The 19,383-nt window shown below is 37.5% G+C and overlaps 1 protein-coding gene across 11 annotated transcripts in view; it reads right to left on the reverse strand.

The window, feature by feature from the left end:
• Positions 1-3,431: 3,431 nt before the first annotated feature.
• Positions 3,432-19,383, reverse strand: part of TUBGCP5 (tubulin gamma complex component 5) — a 69,660-nt gene continuing 53,708 nt past the window's right edge. For 8 of the 11 annotated variants that reach the window (XM_040493905.1, XM_040493904.1, XM_040493903.1 and 5 more), the window contains 11 exons: positions 17,448-17,716; positions 16,303-16,501; positions 15,462-15,650; positions 13,965-14,147; positions 10,984-11,068; positions 10,760-10,880; positions 10,086-10,264; positions 8,571-8,696; positions 7,901-7,989; positions 5,719-5,819; positions 3,432-3,793 (listed from right to left, as the gene is read on the reverse strand). In XM_040493905.1, the coding sequence (XP_040349839.1) occupies positions 3,747-3,793; positions 5,719-5,819; positions 7,901-7,989; positions 8,571-8,696; positions 10,086-10,264; positions 10,760-10,880; positions 10,984-11,068; positions 13,965-14,147; positions 15,462-15,650; positions 16,303-16,501; positions 17,448-17,716 (1,588 nt within the window). In that variant the 3' untranslated portion in view covers positions 3,432-3,746. Of the gene's footprint in view, positions 3,794-5,718; positions 5,820-7,900; positions 7,990-8,570; positions 8,945-10,085; positions 10,265-10,759; positions 10,881-10,983; positions 11,069-13,964; positions 14,148-15,461; positions 15,651-16,302; positions 16,502-17,447; positions 17,717-19,383 lie in introns of those variants that run through there. The other 3 variants (XM_040493902.1, XR_005796294.1, XM_040493906.1) reach the window with 3 other exon arrangements.

Here is a 19,383-nt window from a genome sequence, read left to right on the forward strand (position 1 = left end):
CCTGAAGTCGGACGCTTAACCGACTGCGCCACCCAGGCGCCCCAACCATAAAGTATTTTAAAATTAACACAGATTTATGGGGCGCCTGGGTGGCGCAGTTGGTTAAGCGTCCGACTTCAGCCAGGTCACGATCTTGCGGTCCGTGAGTTCGAGCCCCGCATCAGGCTCTGGGCTGATGGCTCAGAGCCTGGAGCCTGTTTCCGATTCTGTGTCTCCCTCTCTCTCTCTGCTCCTCCCCCGTTCATGCTCTGTCTCTCTCTGTCCCAAAAATAAATAAATGTTGAAAAAAAATTTTTTTAAATTAACACAGATTTAAAAAAAAAATTTTTTTTAACGTTTATTTTTGAGACAGAGACAGACAGAGCATGAATGGCGGAGGGTCAGAGAGAGGGAGACACAGAATCTGAAACAGGCTCCAGGCTCTAAGCCGTCAGCACAGAGCCCGACATGGGGCTCGAACTCATGGACCGCGAGATCATGACCTGAGCCGAAGTTGGCCCCTCAACCGACTGAGCCACCCAGGCGCCCCAAAAATTAACATAGATTTTTAAAGACATAATGCTATTACACACTTAACAGATACAGAATAGTGTAAAAAACATAACTTTTATACAAATTGGGAAACGAAAAAATTAATTTGACTTGCTTTATTGTGAAATTTGCTTCATTGCTGTAGACTGGAACTGAGCCCATGATTATCTCTGAGGTATGCCTGTATAAAAAACTTTACCAAAAGAGTCAGCCCATCATTGTTTAAAACTCAAGTTCATCATGACTGCTCTAATGGAAGAATGTTTTCACTTGATGGGACCAGATCACAAAAACCTTCACATATCTTACAACTGTTAGGTTATACTGGAGTATTTTCTTGAGACATGGAAGCAGCTGTTCATCTTCTGTCTGAAGGCATCCTCACCAAGACTTCAGAGTAAAGCTCCAGACCTTGGCTATCACCCAGGAGGCATTATTACCAGACTTTGCCATCTGCATGCAGGAAATGCTGATGCTGCAAGATGACTGAGATTGTATCTAAAGGCAGAGGGTCCCTGATGCTCAGCTCTGAGGATACTTGGGGTTAAGGATGCTTTTAAAAATAACTGATATATAACTTTCTTACACCATACACAAAAATAAACTCAAAATGGATAAAAGACCTAAACGTGAGACAGAAAACCATCAAAATCCTAGAGGAGAAAACAGGCAACAACTTCTTTGACCTCAGACACAGCAACTTCTTACTTGACATGTTCCTGAAGGCAAGGAAAATAAAAGCAAAAGTGAACTATTGGTATCTCATTAAGAAAAAAAGCTTCTGCATAGCAAAGGAAACAACCAACAAAAGTAAAAGGCAATCAGCAGAATGGGAGAAGATATTTGCAAATGACAGATCAGGTAAAGGGTTAGTATCCAAAATCTATAAAGAACTTACCAAACTCAACACCTGAAAAACAACCCAGTGGAGACATGGGCAGAAGACATGAATAGACACTTTTCCAAAGAAGACATTCACATGGCCAACAGACCCATGAAAAGATGCTCAACATTGCTCATCATCAGCAAAATACAAATCAAAACCACATTGATACTACCTCACACCTGTTGGAATGGCTAAAATTAACAGCTCAGGTAACAGATATTGGTGAGGATATGGAGAAAGGGGAAACCTTTTGCACTCTTGGTGGGAACACAAACTGGTGCAACCACTCTGGAAAACAGTGTGGAGCCTCCTCAAAAAATGGAATTACTGTATGATCCAGTAATAGCACTACTAGAAATTTATCCAAAGGAAATAGGAGTGCTGATTCACAGGGGCATGTGTACCCCAATGTTTATAGCAGTGGTATCAACAATAGCCAAATTATGGGAAGAGCCCAGATGTCCATCAACTGATGAATGGATAAAGATGTGGTATATATAAACAATGGAATACTACCTGGTAACAAAAAAGAATGAAATCTTGCCATTTGCAACAATGTGGATGGAACTGAAGGATATTATGCTAAGTGAAATAAGTCAGTCAGGAAAAGACAGATATATTTTCATTCATATGTGGAATTTGAGAAATTTAACAGACACCTATGGGGGACGGGAAAGGAAAAAAAAGGTTACAGAGGGAGGCAAACCATAAAAGGTTCTTGAATACACGAAACAACCTGAGGGTTAATGGGGGGGGGGGGGAGGCAAGAGGGAGGGGAAAATGGGTGATGGGCATTGAGAAGGGCACTTTTTGGGATGAACACTGGGTGTTGTATGTAAGTGATGAATCATGGGAATCTACTCCCGAAGCCAAGAGCACACTGTATACACTGTATGTTAGCTAACCTGACAATAAATTATATTTAAAAAAAAAAAGTGGTATATATACCACTTATATATAGTGTTAAGTCGTAAGTACTAGAGACATGCCAAGAAATCTACAAGGAAAATGTGGAACATTTAAATAGGAAGCATAATTTTATTTAAGATATAACTGGCCAGTTCACACGAATTGCTCAGAATTGTCAATGTATGTGTCAACAGTTGGCCCTAAGTGAAGTTGGCTTTTACATTTATTGATATTGATTAAAGCTATTTTCCATTTTGAAACTTCCCAGGCAAATAAAAATACATTTTTCTGACAGCCAAATACAGGACAAACTTAGGGAAAACAGCATGTAAAACTCTATATGAAACACTTCCAGGGGCACCTGGGTGGCTCAGTTAAGCATCCGACTTGGGCTCAGGTCATGATCTCTCCGCCCGTGAGTTCGAGCACCATGTTGGGCTCTGTGCTGACATCTCAGAGCCTGGAGCCTGCTTCAGATTCTGTGTCTCCCTCTCTCTGTCCCTCCCCTGGTCATGCTTTGTCTCTCTCTCTCAAAATAATAAACATTAAAAAAATTAAAAACAGAAACAAAAAAAACTTCTGGAGGTACCTGGGTGGCTCAGTCTGTTGAGCTTGTTGATTTTGGCCCAGGTCATGATCCTAGGGTTGTGAGATCAAGTCCCACATCAGGCTCTGTTCTCTGCCTTTTCCCTGGCTTGCGCTCTCTCAAAATGAGTAAATAAACTTTAAAAGATTCTCTCTCTCCCTTTCCCTTTGCCTCTCCCCCATATACACACATTTTCTTACTTTCAAATCAAAACAAAACAAAAAAAATACTTCTGTGACTGAGTAAAAGGAGAATAGAAGAATTTAAAATGCTTTATTTTTTTTTTTTTAATTTTTTTATTTAAAAATTTTTTTTTCAACGTTTATTTATTTTTGGGACAGAGAGAGACAGAGCATGAACGGGGGAGGGGCAGAGAGAGAGGGAGACACGGAATCGGAAACAGGCTCCAGGTTCTGAGCCATCAGCCCAGAGCCCGATGTGGGGCTCGAACTCATGGACCGCGAGATCGTGACCTGGCTGAAGTCGGACGCTTAACCGACTGCGCCACCCAGGCGCCCCTAAAATGCTTTATTTTTAATAGCAATAATTGCATTTCAAAATGACATAATTCACATAATTCACCATAAATCTATAGCTTATGGTAGGAAATATAAGTGTAAACAGCCTATATACACTTTATTGATACAATTTTATACACATAAATTTATATACTATCCAACAATCTCCAAAGAAAATACCTACAAATGTACTTGTTTAGACAGTAGACAACAGTTTTCAAAATAAATCAAAATAGAGATTTCCACTCCTCAGGTGCATATAGTGGAATTATATGTATGAAGATCAAATCTGAGGTATATAATACAATAAAGATATTTAACTTTGTTCCATGCCAGCCATGAGTGACAGTGCTAGAGATTCCACTGTGGAAAGAATAAAAATAAGGTTAAAAAAATAGGTTTAAATATTTGAAAATGTCTGAATAAGGTCTCAATGATTTCAGAATTGAAAGTATTTAGACTTTTCTACTTTTAATTAATATATTGATTACTTTAAATGTACAATAAAATGATAACTATTAAATACAAATTGAAAGAGTATGATTTATTTCTATTTCAGATCATTTTAATTTTGAAAACAAAAAATCTGGGCATTTCACTGAACAAATCACTCTTGTCCGCTATGTCACAGAATTTGGAGTCAGTTCATAACAAACTTGCATAACAATCACCCAATGCAAAAATGGACAAATGCATCAATGTTTCCTCTAACACATTTCTAACAGTATTTTTTTAAATGTTCAGCTACTCTTAATTAGTACATTATAATTGGAATACGTAGAAAAAAGGAAGAGATTAACCCTGTGTACTTTTCCAAAAAAAAATAAAAAGGCTGTGTAAAGACGGGAATGCAAACTGGTGCAGCCACTCTGGAAAACGGTATGGAGTTTCCTCAAAACATTAAAAACAGAACTACCCTACAACCCAGCAATTGCACTATTAGGTTTTATCCAAGGGATACAGGTATGCTGTTTCAAAGGGGCACATGCACCCCCATGTTTATAGCAGCACTATTGACAATAGCCAAAGTATGGAAAGAGCCCAAATGTCCACAGACAGATGAATGGATAAAGAAGATGTGGTGTATATATACAATGGAGTATTACCCGGCAATCAAAAAGAATGAAATCTTGCCATTTGCAACTATGTGGATGGAACTAGAGGTCACTATACTAAGCGAAATTAGAGAAAGACAAATATCATATGACTTCACTCATATGAGGACTTTAAGATACAAAACAGAGGACTATAAGGGAAGCAAAAATAATATAAAAACAGGGAGGGGAACAAAACAAAAGAGACTCATAAATATGGAGAACAGAGAGTTGCTGGAGGGGTTTTAGGAGGGGGGATGGGCTAAAAGGGTAAGACCCATTAAGGAATCTGCTCCTGAAATCACTGTTGCACTATATGCTAACTTGGATGTAAATTAAAAACCAGACAGATAAGCTATATTGAAGCACTGAGAAAATACTGTTTGATGTGTGACAGATTTTGAACATGTTAAAAACTACAACAAAGTTTCACAGAAAACTAAGCAATTGAGTAAAGGCAATTCTGGGGGAAAAATGTATTAGAAAGAAAACAAAGTACGTTATTTGGTTTATCTAGTCCACAGAACAATTTTTCATGGTCAAAATAAATTCTGGCTTCATTTAACTCAAACATTTTTTATATAACTACATTTAAAAAATATTTTTTATTAAAATAAAATGCACTGTTTTATCCACTTGAAAAAAAAGACTGTGCAAAGAGCTTTTAGTTTAGATATTTGTTCTACAAATACAAATATCTAGTTTGCCTTTGTTCTACAGATGAAACAGCTCTCTTTTTGTGACACAATCTCTGTGCTTCACACTGCATTCTGAACTGTCATGCTTGCACTTTCCTGTGTAAGAGGCAGCCATGGGAATTTTTCAAATTGCTAAAAAAAATGCCTATCTTTTGAAAGGAATAGTTACAAAGGCTACGTATAAATGTAAAGTATGACTGAGATCTATTTTGCCTTCTGCTTTACCTAATAATGGTTCTAGGAATCCACTGGTATACCAAATCACATAGTAAAAAGCAGTATCTTTAGTCTCAGTGTTTTACATCTCATATTCACTCACCAACTGTAATTCTGAAAAAACAAGTCAAAGCATGGCACAAATGCTGAGGGACTTTCCAGGTTTGAAATGGTGAAAAGTTATAATTTTTCATGAGATTAGTACCAAAGCAAGAACATGCAGACTTAGCTACAAGAAAATATAAAAGCAGTAAAAATTATTTTAACATGGTATACTCACGATGGGGAAAGGATCCTCTACAGACAGCTTTGTTTAAAATGGTTACAATAAACATATGGCAGTTTTTAAAATCAGACTCCATTTTCTCTATAGATTCCATTCTAGGAAAGAAAGTAAATTTTAACTTAAATAAGTGCATAAAGTGTTAATACATAGGCTACAAAATATCTTTGGGATAATTTCAAATGTACTTTCGCTAAATTTCCTAAGTCTAAAGATTATAAAATAGAAAATTTCCTGCCCCACTTCAAAATAAAAGCTTTCCAAATGTTTGAAGGAAAGAGTTATTAACACATAAAACTGTGCTGTTGTGGGGTCGCATTGAATTCTGGAGTTGGGATGACTGGGGGTGTTCCCTTTTACATTACACATTTCCGTATTTTCACTTTTCACAAGCATATCTTCTTTTTGAAACAAAAAATACATTAAAGATACAAAACCCTATATTAGAACATACATTAGAAGAGAACGCAGAGGACACTCACATGCCCACATCCAGCTTCAGCACAGCCCAGCCCTGCCACACTGTGAAGCACATTTGAAACATCACAGCCCTTCAGTCATAAATATTTCAGTGTGTATATAAAGATAAAGACTCCTTTTAAAACAGCCACAATACCATTTTCTTGAAAATACTTAATGATTTTTTATTTATTTATTTTTTAATGTTTTTTCAACGTTTATTTATTTTTGGGACAGAGAGAGACAGAGCATGAACGGGGGAGGGGCAGAGAGAGAGAGGGAGACACAGAATCGGAAACAGGCTCCAGGCTCTGAGCCATCAGCCCAGAGTCCGACGCGGGGCTCGAACTCACGGACCGAGAGATCGTGACCTGGCTGAAGTCGGACGCTTAACCGACTGCGCCACCCAGGCGCCCCACTTAATGATTTTTTAATATCATCAAATAACCAGTCAGCTTTTGAATTTCACATCGCTTTTGCAATTTTTCACTCTTCTGCTTCAAGTCTGAATCAGGACCAATTAATTTCCATAAACTGTAATGGCTGATATGCTTAAGTCCTCCTCACTCCCTGTTTTTGTCTTCACAATTTACTTATTGAAGAAACTGAAACAGTTCAATTTTAGCCAAGCATATGCAGGAGTGTTATTATTTTCTCCTCCATCTCACAGTGATATGGAAAGAAAAATGTTCTTTACACACTTTGAGACACCCATAATAAAACAAATAAGACTTTTATTTTCATCCTTTTTCATAATATTTCAATTATGAATTTTACCTACACTCTTAGTTTCTTCATACAAAGACTGTAGACACAGCCATAGAATGATATAGCCATAGACTAAGATTTTAAATTAAATCATAAACTCTCCCCTTTTTACTGACTAGTACAAGCTATTATTTCAACAGCCCAGTCAACCAGACTTGTATTTTTATTTCTGAGAAGTAACAGAGGCATCATCATTACATTAATTTTATGAACAAGACAAGGACAAGCTACTGAACTGTACATTCAGGTTAACAGTAGAGGATGGCACTCTACATAGGAAGAGCAACAAGCTCTGAGCTCCACAACTGTACTCTGACTTCAGGGCATCTGTCTTTCTATGGGACTCTGGACTATAATCTACCGTAACATCCAGAATTTGCTTTAAAATGATTCAGCAAGTACGAACAGGGGTATGTGGTAAACACAAAACAGAACTGGTCATTGCTGGTAACTGCTGAAATGGGGTGATGGGCAACCAGGGTTTGTTACGCAGTTCTCTCTACTTCTGTATATGTTTGAAATTCATAATTAATAAAACCTATACAAGAATACATGAATGCAACCTAAGAATATTTATTTGTTCTAATTTAAATTTTCATATTTTTCTGGTTTTACCGTTCTTAAAAAATTGCACTTTCTTGATGCTGCCTAGTTAAGGTGAACACATTCAATTCTTCCCTTAAATATAAGTGATATATGATATATTGCCAAGATTGAGAAAAAAGGCTCCCAGAATGCATTTTTTAAAAAAAGGCATTTCTTCTTCCTCTCATTAGTGGGGTGGCTCACTGGCTCAGTTGGTAGAGCATGTGACTCTTGATCTCAGGGTCATGAGTTCAAGCCCCATGTTAGGCATAGAGCTTACTTTAAAAAAAAAAAAAAAAAAAAAAAAGGCTTCCAGAAAGAAGCCAGTTAAAAGGGAAGCTGAAATGGTCACAAGCTACATACTTACTGCCATGCCCCTAGGCCTGCTTGCCAACCATCCGCAAACATGAGAGCCAAATTCAGTACCTTCATGATGGCTTCTTTCACAAAACTGACCTGGAGATCAAAGCCACAGAGAGAACACAGGCTCTGTAACTATGTTTGGATACTGACACCAACACTTTAAAAGACTGCCTTGAATCAAATAAAGAAGGGTACTAGGCTCTGAATAAGTGCACTTGGAATCAGATATGGAATCAGGTCACACATCTAATGCACCTATGATACCGGGAGTATTACCAGCAGAGTCTGACCAACAAAGCAAGTGACCATTTCCTGGGATGGCCATTTAAGTTCACCAACGAAAGGGAGTAAGTAATTCCAATGGCTATAAATTGACTTAATCCCATATATTCTCACTAAGCTGGATGTACTTCCTGACTAAAACACTATTATTCCACAACTGCAGACACAATTTTCCAATTGAATCCAAGCACAGAGCAGGGTGCAGATGATCACAATACAGTTCTCATTTGTTTCTCTCAGGTATAATTTCTAGTAGTATAGTACACATACTTCATTTGACCTGGTCATTTCGTAACGAATATCCTTAAAATTCCAAAATACAGAGACAACCTCCCTTGACCAGCTTCCTTCCTGCCTCAACTGGCCAAATCTGCAGGTGACATCTCATGTACCTTTTCTCTCAGCAAGCATCGATCATGGATGGTGGACAAATATCTATAGTGAATTTTAATCAACTGATCTAAATCCTTGGCTTCCTCGACTTGATGTTGAAACTCTAGTCCTGTACTGTGAAGAATCTTGGAAGAGAAAGATGAAAAGTTTAATCAGCAGACTTCTTTGAGGACTTGTATGCCAGACACAAAACTTATTACCAACCTCTTCTACTCCTCTCAAATTCTTTCTTCAATAATTACAACTGTAAAACTCACAAAGTACCTTCTTTAAAGGTTGAAATTCTTATCCTAGAATAATGGTAGATGCCAGTCCTTTAGGAAATCCATTTGCATGGTAAATGAATGCCTTACTTTGGACTAGCAGACTGTTTCTGGTGGGGAGGGACAAATGCACTGATTAAAAAAAAAACAACAATAACAACAACAACAATTATCAGGTAAATTGAATTTATATGTTTCTTTTTTTTTTTTAAGTCCCAATGTTTATATACTGGTCTTTCTTTAAAAGCAGCACAGATGTTCTTCAACTAGAAAACAAGAAACAAATTAAGCAAAAAATTAAACTACCAATTACTCTCAATAATTAAGGGCTTAAGGCTGGCCCTCTGAAGGCCACTAATGCATGGTAAACAGAGAGTACCTCTGCCATATGCATCATGTCTAAAACACAGGCTTCAAAGTTTCAATTCTTTCAAATAAAATGAGTTTCAGAGCTTCTATACCAGAATGACTACAAATTAGTTTTTTAAAGCAACCATTTAAAATCCCAAATGAGGGGGCGCCTGGGTGGCTCAGTTGGTTAAGCGGCCGACTTCGGCTCAGGTCATGATCTCGCGGTCCGTGAGTTTGAGCCCTGCGTCAGGCTCTGTGCTGACAGCTCAGAGCCTGGAGCCTGTTTCAGATTCTGTGTCTCCCTCTATCTGACCCTCCCCCGTTCATGCTCTCTCTCTGTCGCAAAAATAAATAAACGTTAAAAAAAAAAAAAAAAAATCCCAAATGAGTACTGTCTTCCAACAACACTGCCACTATTCAAATATCTGAACTCTTCTTCCAGACTTCCTCTAGATCTGGTTTTAAGATGTGTAAGAGAGTAGTTTCACATACTTTGTAATGAGTTGCCTCTTGTTTTTAAGAAAAAAAATAATCTGGCTGCATCTATCTCCTTATATACCACACTAGCCTGACAGATTTTTTGGCTGTTATTAAAATTTGAAGCCATTTTCCAGGGGCAGATCTGTTAACCACTAATAAAGTTTAGAGGGCTATACTACAAGTTCTAAAGGAGATTCCAAAAGAGGAGCTCTGGGTATGCCTCTTCCAAGAGGCTGCTGGACAGGAGGGACAGGAGTCTCAAGATACACATTCTGTGGAATGTTTAAAAAAATATTTCCCTCCACCGCCATGTTATTTTATGATCAAATATTTCATATGTGCTATTTTCACACTTACAGTCTACAAGTATTTTGTGGGCTTTTTACCTATAAATATATCACAAGTAATCCAGACACAAACCCTGGTCATAATGTAGTTGTGTAAGCTGTTCACAAAGTGCATGAGCTTCACTCTCAAGAGGAACATACGATGAATCTGTTGTCTTACTGTTTCCTTCTGTGGTCCAAATTGAACAGTTGTGTCTTCTTCACATAAAAGTCCTTCTCTGAACTGTGGTTTTCCAGCAGTACTAGTTAGCTCTGCATAAGATGCAAAATCAGAGTAGGTGGGAAGAACATCTACTCAGGCCCCACCCATACCACTGCACAGGGGTGGGACTTCTGGTGTCATCATCAACCCGCAAAGGGCACTCTACAGGAGTCACATCAGGGACCATGCCTTCAGTGTCTCTGGAAGGTAAAGCAGTGAAAAGTTCCCCCATATCACCTTGATTATCACTGTCATTTAAATTTAAATGCAAAGTCCCAATAACTTGTCATTAAAAATTTTTGCATAATTTAAGAATATTTATTCTGGCTGAATTCCTAATCAAGTTGCTATATTTCAGGTTGACTGCAGTACTAATTCCCTGGTATTTCATTCAGGGAAGTTAATTCTGACATCTGTAAAACTGTTACTATAAATACTTGTCATCTGGGCACTTGTATATACATAAAAAATGACCAAAGATCACCTACTTCTTTTTTTCAGGGCTAAAATTAAATTATAATTTATCTGTTGCAAACAAACCTTACCACCGAATAGTAAAACATCCAGACTATATTTTGCCCATTTTATCTGCAATAAGAGAAGGAACACCTGATTATAAATTTTCTGACATTCCAAACTTATAACAATATCCACAGGCCATGGGATCTATGAAAACAAAAACAGAAAATTAGAGTAGAAAGTAACCTATTACTTGCACATTATAATTTTAATAGAAAACAATGTTCTTACTAAATGTATTAGCACATACCTTGTAGCTCAAGGTTAGACCATCTAAGATATGAACAGGGAGTTTCTTCTTAGTTGTGTCAACATTTTCATAAGATATAGACAGACTAGATAAAGAAATTTCAGTTTTAGTTTGAAAATTCTATGCTCACATAAAAAAAAACTCTAAAAAACCACTAGCATTTTACCATTTATTTTATTTACATATTTCAAAGAAGACATATTTCATAAAAGGAATGTAAATATTTAAATAAAGTGCTATTTTCTAGCCTATATTCCAGAATAAGAATTTGGTTTTAGAAGAGGGGCAAAGTTTTTAAACAATGGGTTTAGCTATGAAAAAAAGACTCTTAAGTGTAGTAAGTTAATTAGGAAAAAAGATGAAGTTGGGGAAGAAAATATAATGGTAATAGGTTGGGTGCTTAATTGGGATAAAATTCAGGCTACAGGCTCAGAAGATGGACACTCTGCTGAAGATAATGGGGGGGAGGTTGCTCTCCTTGCCTTGAAGAGTGTGTATGCAAGTGTGTTAACAAGAATGGGGTCTGCTTCCAAAGCAAAGGTGTTGCACACTGCTTCATCCATTCTTTCCTAATGATGCTTTGAAAGTAACCCTCACTAGAAATAATCAACAAATATGCAAGGAAATGTCCTTGCACCAGGCACTACGTGGGCACTTAAGTGCCCTTACTCATTTAATCCTCAGAGTAGTCCTGTCAGAAGACTAGGAAATGATGTAACTCTCCCACAATTATAGGGGCACCAAGTGATGAAACTGGAATGCAGACCATGGAAGGTTTAAGTGTATCATGGAGGTGGGGAGGCAGCCTTACAACTAGAGATGGAAAACGTAGCATGTGACTTATAAATTAACCAATTCATTCCATGTCACAGGCACTAGTCAGAATTTTTTTAGCCCATAAATTTGTTACATGTGTATCCACTAAGTACTCAGAAGGCACTAACTGAATACGTTATTTGTCATCACCATGCCAAGCAGGTGAAAGAAAGTCAATCCCTCTCCTCAGAGCCCAGAGCAAATCACAAAGCAGATATAGGGTGCTACACCAATCCAAGCCAGGCAGGACTTTGTAGGAAAGCAGACCATTGCCAGGCCATGCAAATGGAAGTGCACATAACTGGAGGAAGCTATGAAGCAGGGAAAGTATAGCTCTTGGGCAAACCAGAAATATTCTGAATCCCTGAAATGTAAAGTGTGGTAGGAGAGAGAACATGATGTGTCTATATGTGTACACATACTAGAAATGAGGCTGAGAAATGAACCAGACAGTAAAAGCTTGCCCTCTCATGAGAAGCAGCTCCCTAGACAGATCTCCTTTTGTACCAATGACTTTAACTTAAGAAACAGAAATAGAAATTCCTAAAAGTAGAAAGTAAACTAAAACAAATGAACTTGACCCTACATTAAGTTGGTAGCATAATCACATGGAGAATTATTCCAAGTGACCTTGAAATACAGTATTCTGATGGCTTGATAGTAGAGGAAGAGAAAACAATCACAAGCATTAATTTAAACTCTCAGTGGGCTTGTTGCTATTATTGTCACTTTGGAACTGTTACTTAGAGAATAAAACCATTAATTATATCAATGTATTAGTAAGCACTCAAGGGAAGAAATACAAAGGAAAATCAAAGAAGTGAAAAATGAATCTTTAATATAAATTGGAAATATCAATATGAGCTTATGATTTTTTCTTCCTACGTATTTCCCAGCTCTGTCAACTGAGAAAGCCCAGAAGTACTGACAATCCAATACTGATGAACACTCTGGCACCAGATCAAGGGCTTTTTAAGCCATCAATTAAATGGGACTACTGCTCCTAGCAGGAGGTGCACAAGACAAGCCTGGACATCTAGTCCTGAAAGTAAGAATGCTCTCTGAGATTACTAGGGCTGAATGAAGGGTCTCCCTCTGGGTGAAAATGAGACAGTCTGAGCAACAAAAATAACTGTAATAGACTGCAACATATTAAATACAACAAGTTCATGAGTTTCTGCTGGTAGTGAAAAACAACTTTCTCTAGCTCCCTCTGGGGATTGCTGGGTACCAATTACTTCTTATGGAAAGAATCCAGCTGTTACACCCTGCTTTTACTAACCACATAACTGATGAAAATTCTGCTTTTATAGAAGAATTAAAGGTAATAAGAGTGACAAAAATAAAAGAAATTAAAAATAAAAATAATCTACTAAGTAGTAGGTTGGGAACTTGGGTGTGGTTGTGAGAGAAAGAATGCTTTGTCTGGCATGTAATGTTAATTATTATGACTATTACTTTTGAAGGACCATTGAGGGAGCTGAGAAAGAGAGCTGAACAGGGACATGGAACAGGAAAAAGGATTGCCAAGCAGTGTACAAGATGAGTCTTTGCTTCACAAAGATTTGATGGCACCAACCCACAGACCTGGGTGAGTTGTTCAGCAGGCATACTGACAGGGAGAAAGGGTTGATTAGCTCCACAGTTGGGGATAAGCTCACCTAACAGTTTGAAAACATGCAACTCTGCCCATTAAGTGGTGGAATCTATTTCCCACCACTGAACCTAGCTGGCCTATGACATGGTTTGACCAACAGCATGTGGTAGAAGTGAAGGTCTATGAGGCCTAGAGCTCAGGCCTCAGCAGGCCCTGAGAATTTTGCTCGTTTCAAAACACTGCCTAAGACTCGTATGTAAGAAGGCCAGTGCATTTGGCTGGAGGGTGAGGCCAGTGGGCAGAGAAATTCCACACCCAGTGGCTAACACTGTCCTATTAGGCAGGACATCAGACCCTGACAGCCTACATGGCACCAGCTCATCATCACTTCTTGCTTAGTAGGTTAAGTCATGTAGCTACCTTCGGCCTCAGTTTTCTAATATGAAAAATAATGTTAAAATTCATAGGGTTAGTGTGAGGAATAAATGATATATATAAGAATTCACAGAGGAGTTATTACACATGGATTGTTTTATATTATTTAAAATAAAAAGGTGATATATTTTACCGTGAACTATCTTCAGGATAACGTTGTCCTACTGCTTCCTGAAGCTGAACATTAAGAAAAGACACATTCTGCCAGGTTTCCTTTTCTCTTATTTTATCAAAAATTGATGTGTAGAAGTCATACATGGTATCTCCACCTTCCATTAAGAAAAAATTTCTCATGGCCTGCAAGTACTCAACCAATCTAAATGGAGAGAAAATAAGCTACAGAAAGATCTTACACTCATGAGACAGAATTTTAGATCAGTAGCAGATTTTGTACACTACTAATTTTGAAAGAGTTTTACATTCTATATTTACTAAAAACAGAAATACAACAAACAAACAAACAAAAATCCCAAAATACTAATACCTCTTAGAGACTTTTAAAATAATAAAAATAGTATATGTTTGCCTTTAATAGAAAGAAATGTTACTTTTCTATAACACTGTAGAAAGATGGCCAAAGTAAAAAAAGTGTAACCATCTAGGGGCTCCTGTGTGGCTCAGTCAGTTAAGTGTCCAACACTTGGTTTCAGCTCAGGTCATGATCTCACAGTTCATGGGTTCGAGTCCCACATCAGGCTCTGTGCTGACAGTGCAGAACCCGCTTGGGATTTTCTCTCCCTCTCTCTCTGCCCCTCCCCTGCTTACTTGCGCACACGCGCACTCTCTCTCAAAATAAATAAAATAAACTTAAAAAAAAAAAAGTGTAACAAACTAGTCAGTCCAAATCCTGCTATTCATAGTGAATTTCTACTGTTAATATTTGGGATATTTCTTTCTAGTCTTTTTTTTTTCTATGCATTTGAAAAAATATAGTTCCCACTATATTATATATCCTTTTTAAGCTTTAAGAACATTTTACATTATTTAAAACTCTGGAGAAACATAAACTTTATAAAGTTCATACATGACAGATTTGCCAAAGCTTATATGGATATGCCATTTTTATGGATATGCCATAATTTAAAGAACTGGTCGGGGCGCCTGGGTGGCGCAGTCGGTTAAGCGTCCGACTTCAGCCAGGTCGCGATCTCGTGGTCCGTGAGTTCGAGCCCCGCGTCAGGCTCTGGGCTGATGGCTCGGAGCCTGGAACCTGTTTCCGATTCTGTGTCTCCCGCTCTCTCTGCCCCTCCCCCATTCATGCTCTGTCTCTCTCTGTCCCAAATATAAATAAAAACGTTGAAAAAAAAAAAAAAAAAAAAGAACTGGTCATCTATTACTGAGTAATTTCATGTTCTTCCCTCTGACAGCAAACTTTCAGATGGGCATTTTTGTGCAACAAGCTTTTTCTGTATTTCTTTCGGGGTAGAGTCTCAGAAATAAAGGATTAAATTTCACAACATAATGGTGTGAAACACAGATGGCTAGTTGATTCTCTCAAAATTATTCATTGCATACTCATTTCCTACTTTATTAAAAATTAACTTGAAACATAGGTTTTAAAATAATTTCAATTGTTCTTAAAGTGCAATAAACTACTGACTACTTCCAAAATTAAACTACTCCTTTATACCTGTAGTCTTTTTTCAGAGTTTGCATGAGGTTTCCACAGCACTCGAGATACTGCTTATCAATATGAGGATAGAGGCAAGATCTCAGTGTTAACTCAAAAGTCTGGCATGTCACAGATTCTGATGATCTATCCACACATATATCTTCACCAGCAAACTTCTCATGAAAGTCACTCTGTTCCAAATACAACCTTTAGGATAAAAACGTGAGTCTTTTTTTTTTTTTTTATGAGCTGCTATCAACAGAATTCCCTTAAAAGCAAAACTCCAGAGTCCAATTTTTACCTTTAGTCTTAAAATTACCAACTATTACAGAAAGAAACTCCCCCCGCCCACCCCAAATATCCTTTAAGTGAAACAGTTTTTCAACCACTTCTGCCTTAAGGGTCAAGTACTGAGTAGGTCTTTTTAGCCACTGCGTCTCAGGCAGTATATGAGGTGAATAAGGGCAATGCATTAGACAGTAAGGCATGGTGCGCCTAAAACCACCTAAGGGCCAAGATACATTTTAAGTACAGTGTGTGTGTGTGTGCGTGTGTGTGTGTGTGTGTGTGTGTGTATGTGTGACATGCTTGCACAAGACCTAGACTTTCAGAAGTATCTTCTGTATGAGTAACAGCAACTCCCCATGGGTGTAGGACACAAGGTAGTCTATGGACTTTCACAAACAAGGAGGCCAAATTGAACACAGTGCCCTCTTGCATTCCATTCATTAGAAAGGATAAGCTACAAAGGTTTTTATTTTTAAGGCTGGAAAGCCCTAACTAGCAGAAATTAACAGTTACTAAATACTGCACAGATTCTGCCATTTCAATTATCTAAAATCTTGCAGCTTTGTATCACCTTGCAAAGTTAATTGCCAGCAGGGGATCGTGAACATCATCCAGTTCAAGATGCCTTTCAGCAATGGACTGCATCTTAATTAGGTTCTCTTTGGTAGCCTGCTGCTCAGTGAGGACCTGTGCAGTGGAATCTTCTCCATGTCGAAGACGCGACTGTACAGATTCCAGAAACAGGGTATACAAGCTTTTTCTCTCTGCATCTGAAACAAAGAAATATGTTTGGTGAACTATATTCCTGTAAAAAATATTAAGTAGCATTAGGTAGTTTTATCCTAATATAGTCTGGTATTTTTCCTTTGGCCTATGAGAGTTTATCCCTGTTTCTTTACTTCCACAGTACAGTACAACTAAATACTTTTATACCCTGTTAGATAATTGCAAAGTTCATAAACATTCAAAGTATGAGCTAATTTTTTCTGAACAGAGTAACACCCTAAGTAGGGTGCTTAAAAGTTAAGTTACCACCATACTGGACAGCACTATAATACTTATAGGAGTCATAATTTCATTGGGGAAAACACTTTTGACAGTGGTCCCGAAAGCTCATTACATTTTTATTCAGTCAAAAAGGAAATATTCCACAAAATGAAAATATTATTTAAAGTAAATACAACAATTCAAAGTAATATAACATTAAGGTGATTTAAAAACAATTAAGGCTATATATACACCTTTCAAATCTTTTTACTCAGTTGTTAAAAGTTGAAGTATATTGCTTAAATTGTATCAAAAAAGGCCATAAATTATATCAAGATTTTCTTGAAATCTATGATCAAGTCTAAACTGCTAACCAACAAATTCGTATCTGCCAGGGTTTACATTTATGTCCTCAACAGCTAAATGCTGCACTGCATTAAGAAATGCTAGAGATTTATTTTTTAAATGACCAGTTCTAAGGAATCCAGACTAAGGAAAAAGCATGTGGAATTTATCATCACTGCAATCACTGCCTTTGAAACAGTGCTAAAAGTTTCCACTGAGGATAATCTTTTCAATTAGGAGCAGTAACAAGGAGATAATTTCCATGAAAGTAAAAGGCTTTGATAATTTTCAAACTACAAAATAATTACATATTTCAGGATGACAAAAATGAAGACAGAGTAATTGCCCAAATGCTGAGGGATACATGGAAAAGGAACCTTTTACCTCTGGCTGTGTCCTGGCACGTGGTGCTCTTTGCACATTGCAGGTTCTTCAGCAGCTGCATTGACTTGCCAGCCATAATTATCTGCTTAAGGACAGGTTTGAGGAAGGACACCATGGTATGCTGCCTGCTGGAGGGCCCCTGGTCACTGCCAGAACTTGCACTAGCATTATCACTCATTTTTTCTTCATTTTCTGTCTTTTCCGATACGCTGTATAGTGTGTAAGTTGCATACCAAAAGTCTCTGTGATTTACTGGAACATTTTTGTTTCTATAGAGATTCAAAAGAATTTTAAACTTCAACTTTACTTCCTTAAAAACAACAGTGTATCTGTTTTAGCTTAGGCATGTTGTCCAGACATTCCAAAACACAATAATATCAATTATTAGTAATATGAAGCAATCTTCAGGCAAAATGGGGCAGAGGTTTTATCTGACTTCAGTTTAACAGAAAAGTGGATAAATACTCTGAATGACACAGGTAAAATTTAAGTAAAAAGTTGTGGGGAATAAGCTTAGAAATTTCCTGGGCTTATACCAATGGGTTAACAAGGCATGAAGAATTACAAAGCCATAGGATGCTCACACCTTGGTTTGGGTAAACAAGATTAGGTAAATAAGTATAGAGAAAGTGGGGCAGAAGCCCCAATACAGAACATATGAAATAAACAAGATTAGATATTCAGGGTGGAAGCACCCCCCAGTTTAGTAGTATAGCAGAAAGCTGCTTTCACAGGAGGAAAGGAACAAGTTAGGTAAACAGATAAATTGGCCTACAGACTGTTGGGCTGCAGCTGAAGCAGCCCGGAGAGATGATTAACAAAAGATCGTTAATCTTTTGCCTCGTTAACTCTGAGGTTATTTCCCCTACCAGTCTCATCCCCTAGGCTAGCTAAGATAAACAAAGGTGGTGCTTCATGTCTGCTGTAAACAACCTCCTGCCTGACTGCCCTGGTGTCAGGATTTTGCTTTGTATTAACCCACACCCCTAACCCCAAATATCTTCAAGACTCCCTTTCCCTCACGTCTACAAGTTAATGTTCACAGATTCAGTCTCTCTTTGTGCATGTCCATCGCCATGTTTGTAAGCCTTCTGATCTTAATAAAAACGGGGCAAGGACCCTTATTTGGGGCTCCTGTCTTCCAGGATATTAGCCATCTCTTGCTTTTCATCCTGCGTCCTGCTCTTTTGCTGGCCAAAAGAGAACTTCAGACTTAGAGTCTATGACAAAAAGTTTCTTGAATTAGAATTAAACAAAATATGATTACTTTGATTCTCTTTAGAAGTAGAATAAAAGTTTACCGATTTTGCCATTTCCTATAAAAGTAATCTCTACACTTCTACATTTTTTCGTCCCGTACAGATTCTTAACTGAAATGCTTTTAACAATCAAGTGATGGTCACTCACCACCCTTTAATAACAGCCAGAATCCCATTTTCACAAAAATTACCATGTAAGATCGATGAAAAACGATATAATAACAGACATGAGATTCAGTTAAAGAAGGCTAGCTAATTTACATCTGCAGTGTATAAGCAGGGTTACCTTTTCAGAGTTGTAAGGACTTAAGAGTCTCCTTTCTGATGAGTTAAATGGATAGCTATCCATAAAAATCACACATCTAAACAGAGTGCATAACTTAAAAGTGAGTTAAGAGAGTTCTACATTTGCAGTTTGTATGATTCTGCTCAGAAACATCAATTAACTGAAGGGGAAATCATAAGTGAATTATGATTTTCCTTAATTGTTTTCCTAAATATTTTATTAAGAAGGTTAAAAAAGCCAGCTAATTTGGAAAAATAAATGTATTCGAGGCATATTCCGTAATACTTTCAAATCTTTTATCCTACTGATTAATTTATAACAGCAATTAGTTGAAGCCACTTATTATCACCTAAATTCCCTCTTTAGGAAGTAATATGCCTTTTACCATACC

This window comes from Herpailurus yagouaroundi, unplaced genomic scaffold (assembly GCF_014898765.1).
Source record: "Herpailurus yagouaroundi ecotype Mexico unplaced genomic scaffold, PumYag 185, whole genome shotgun sequence".
Lineage (NCBI taxonomy): Eukaryota > Metazoa > Chordata > Mammalia > Carnivora > Felidae > Herpailurus > Herpailurus yagouaroundi.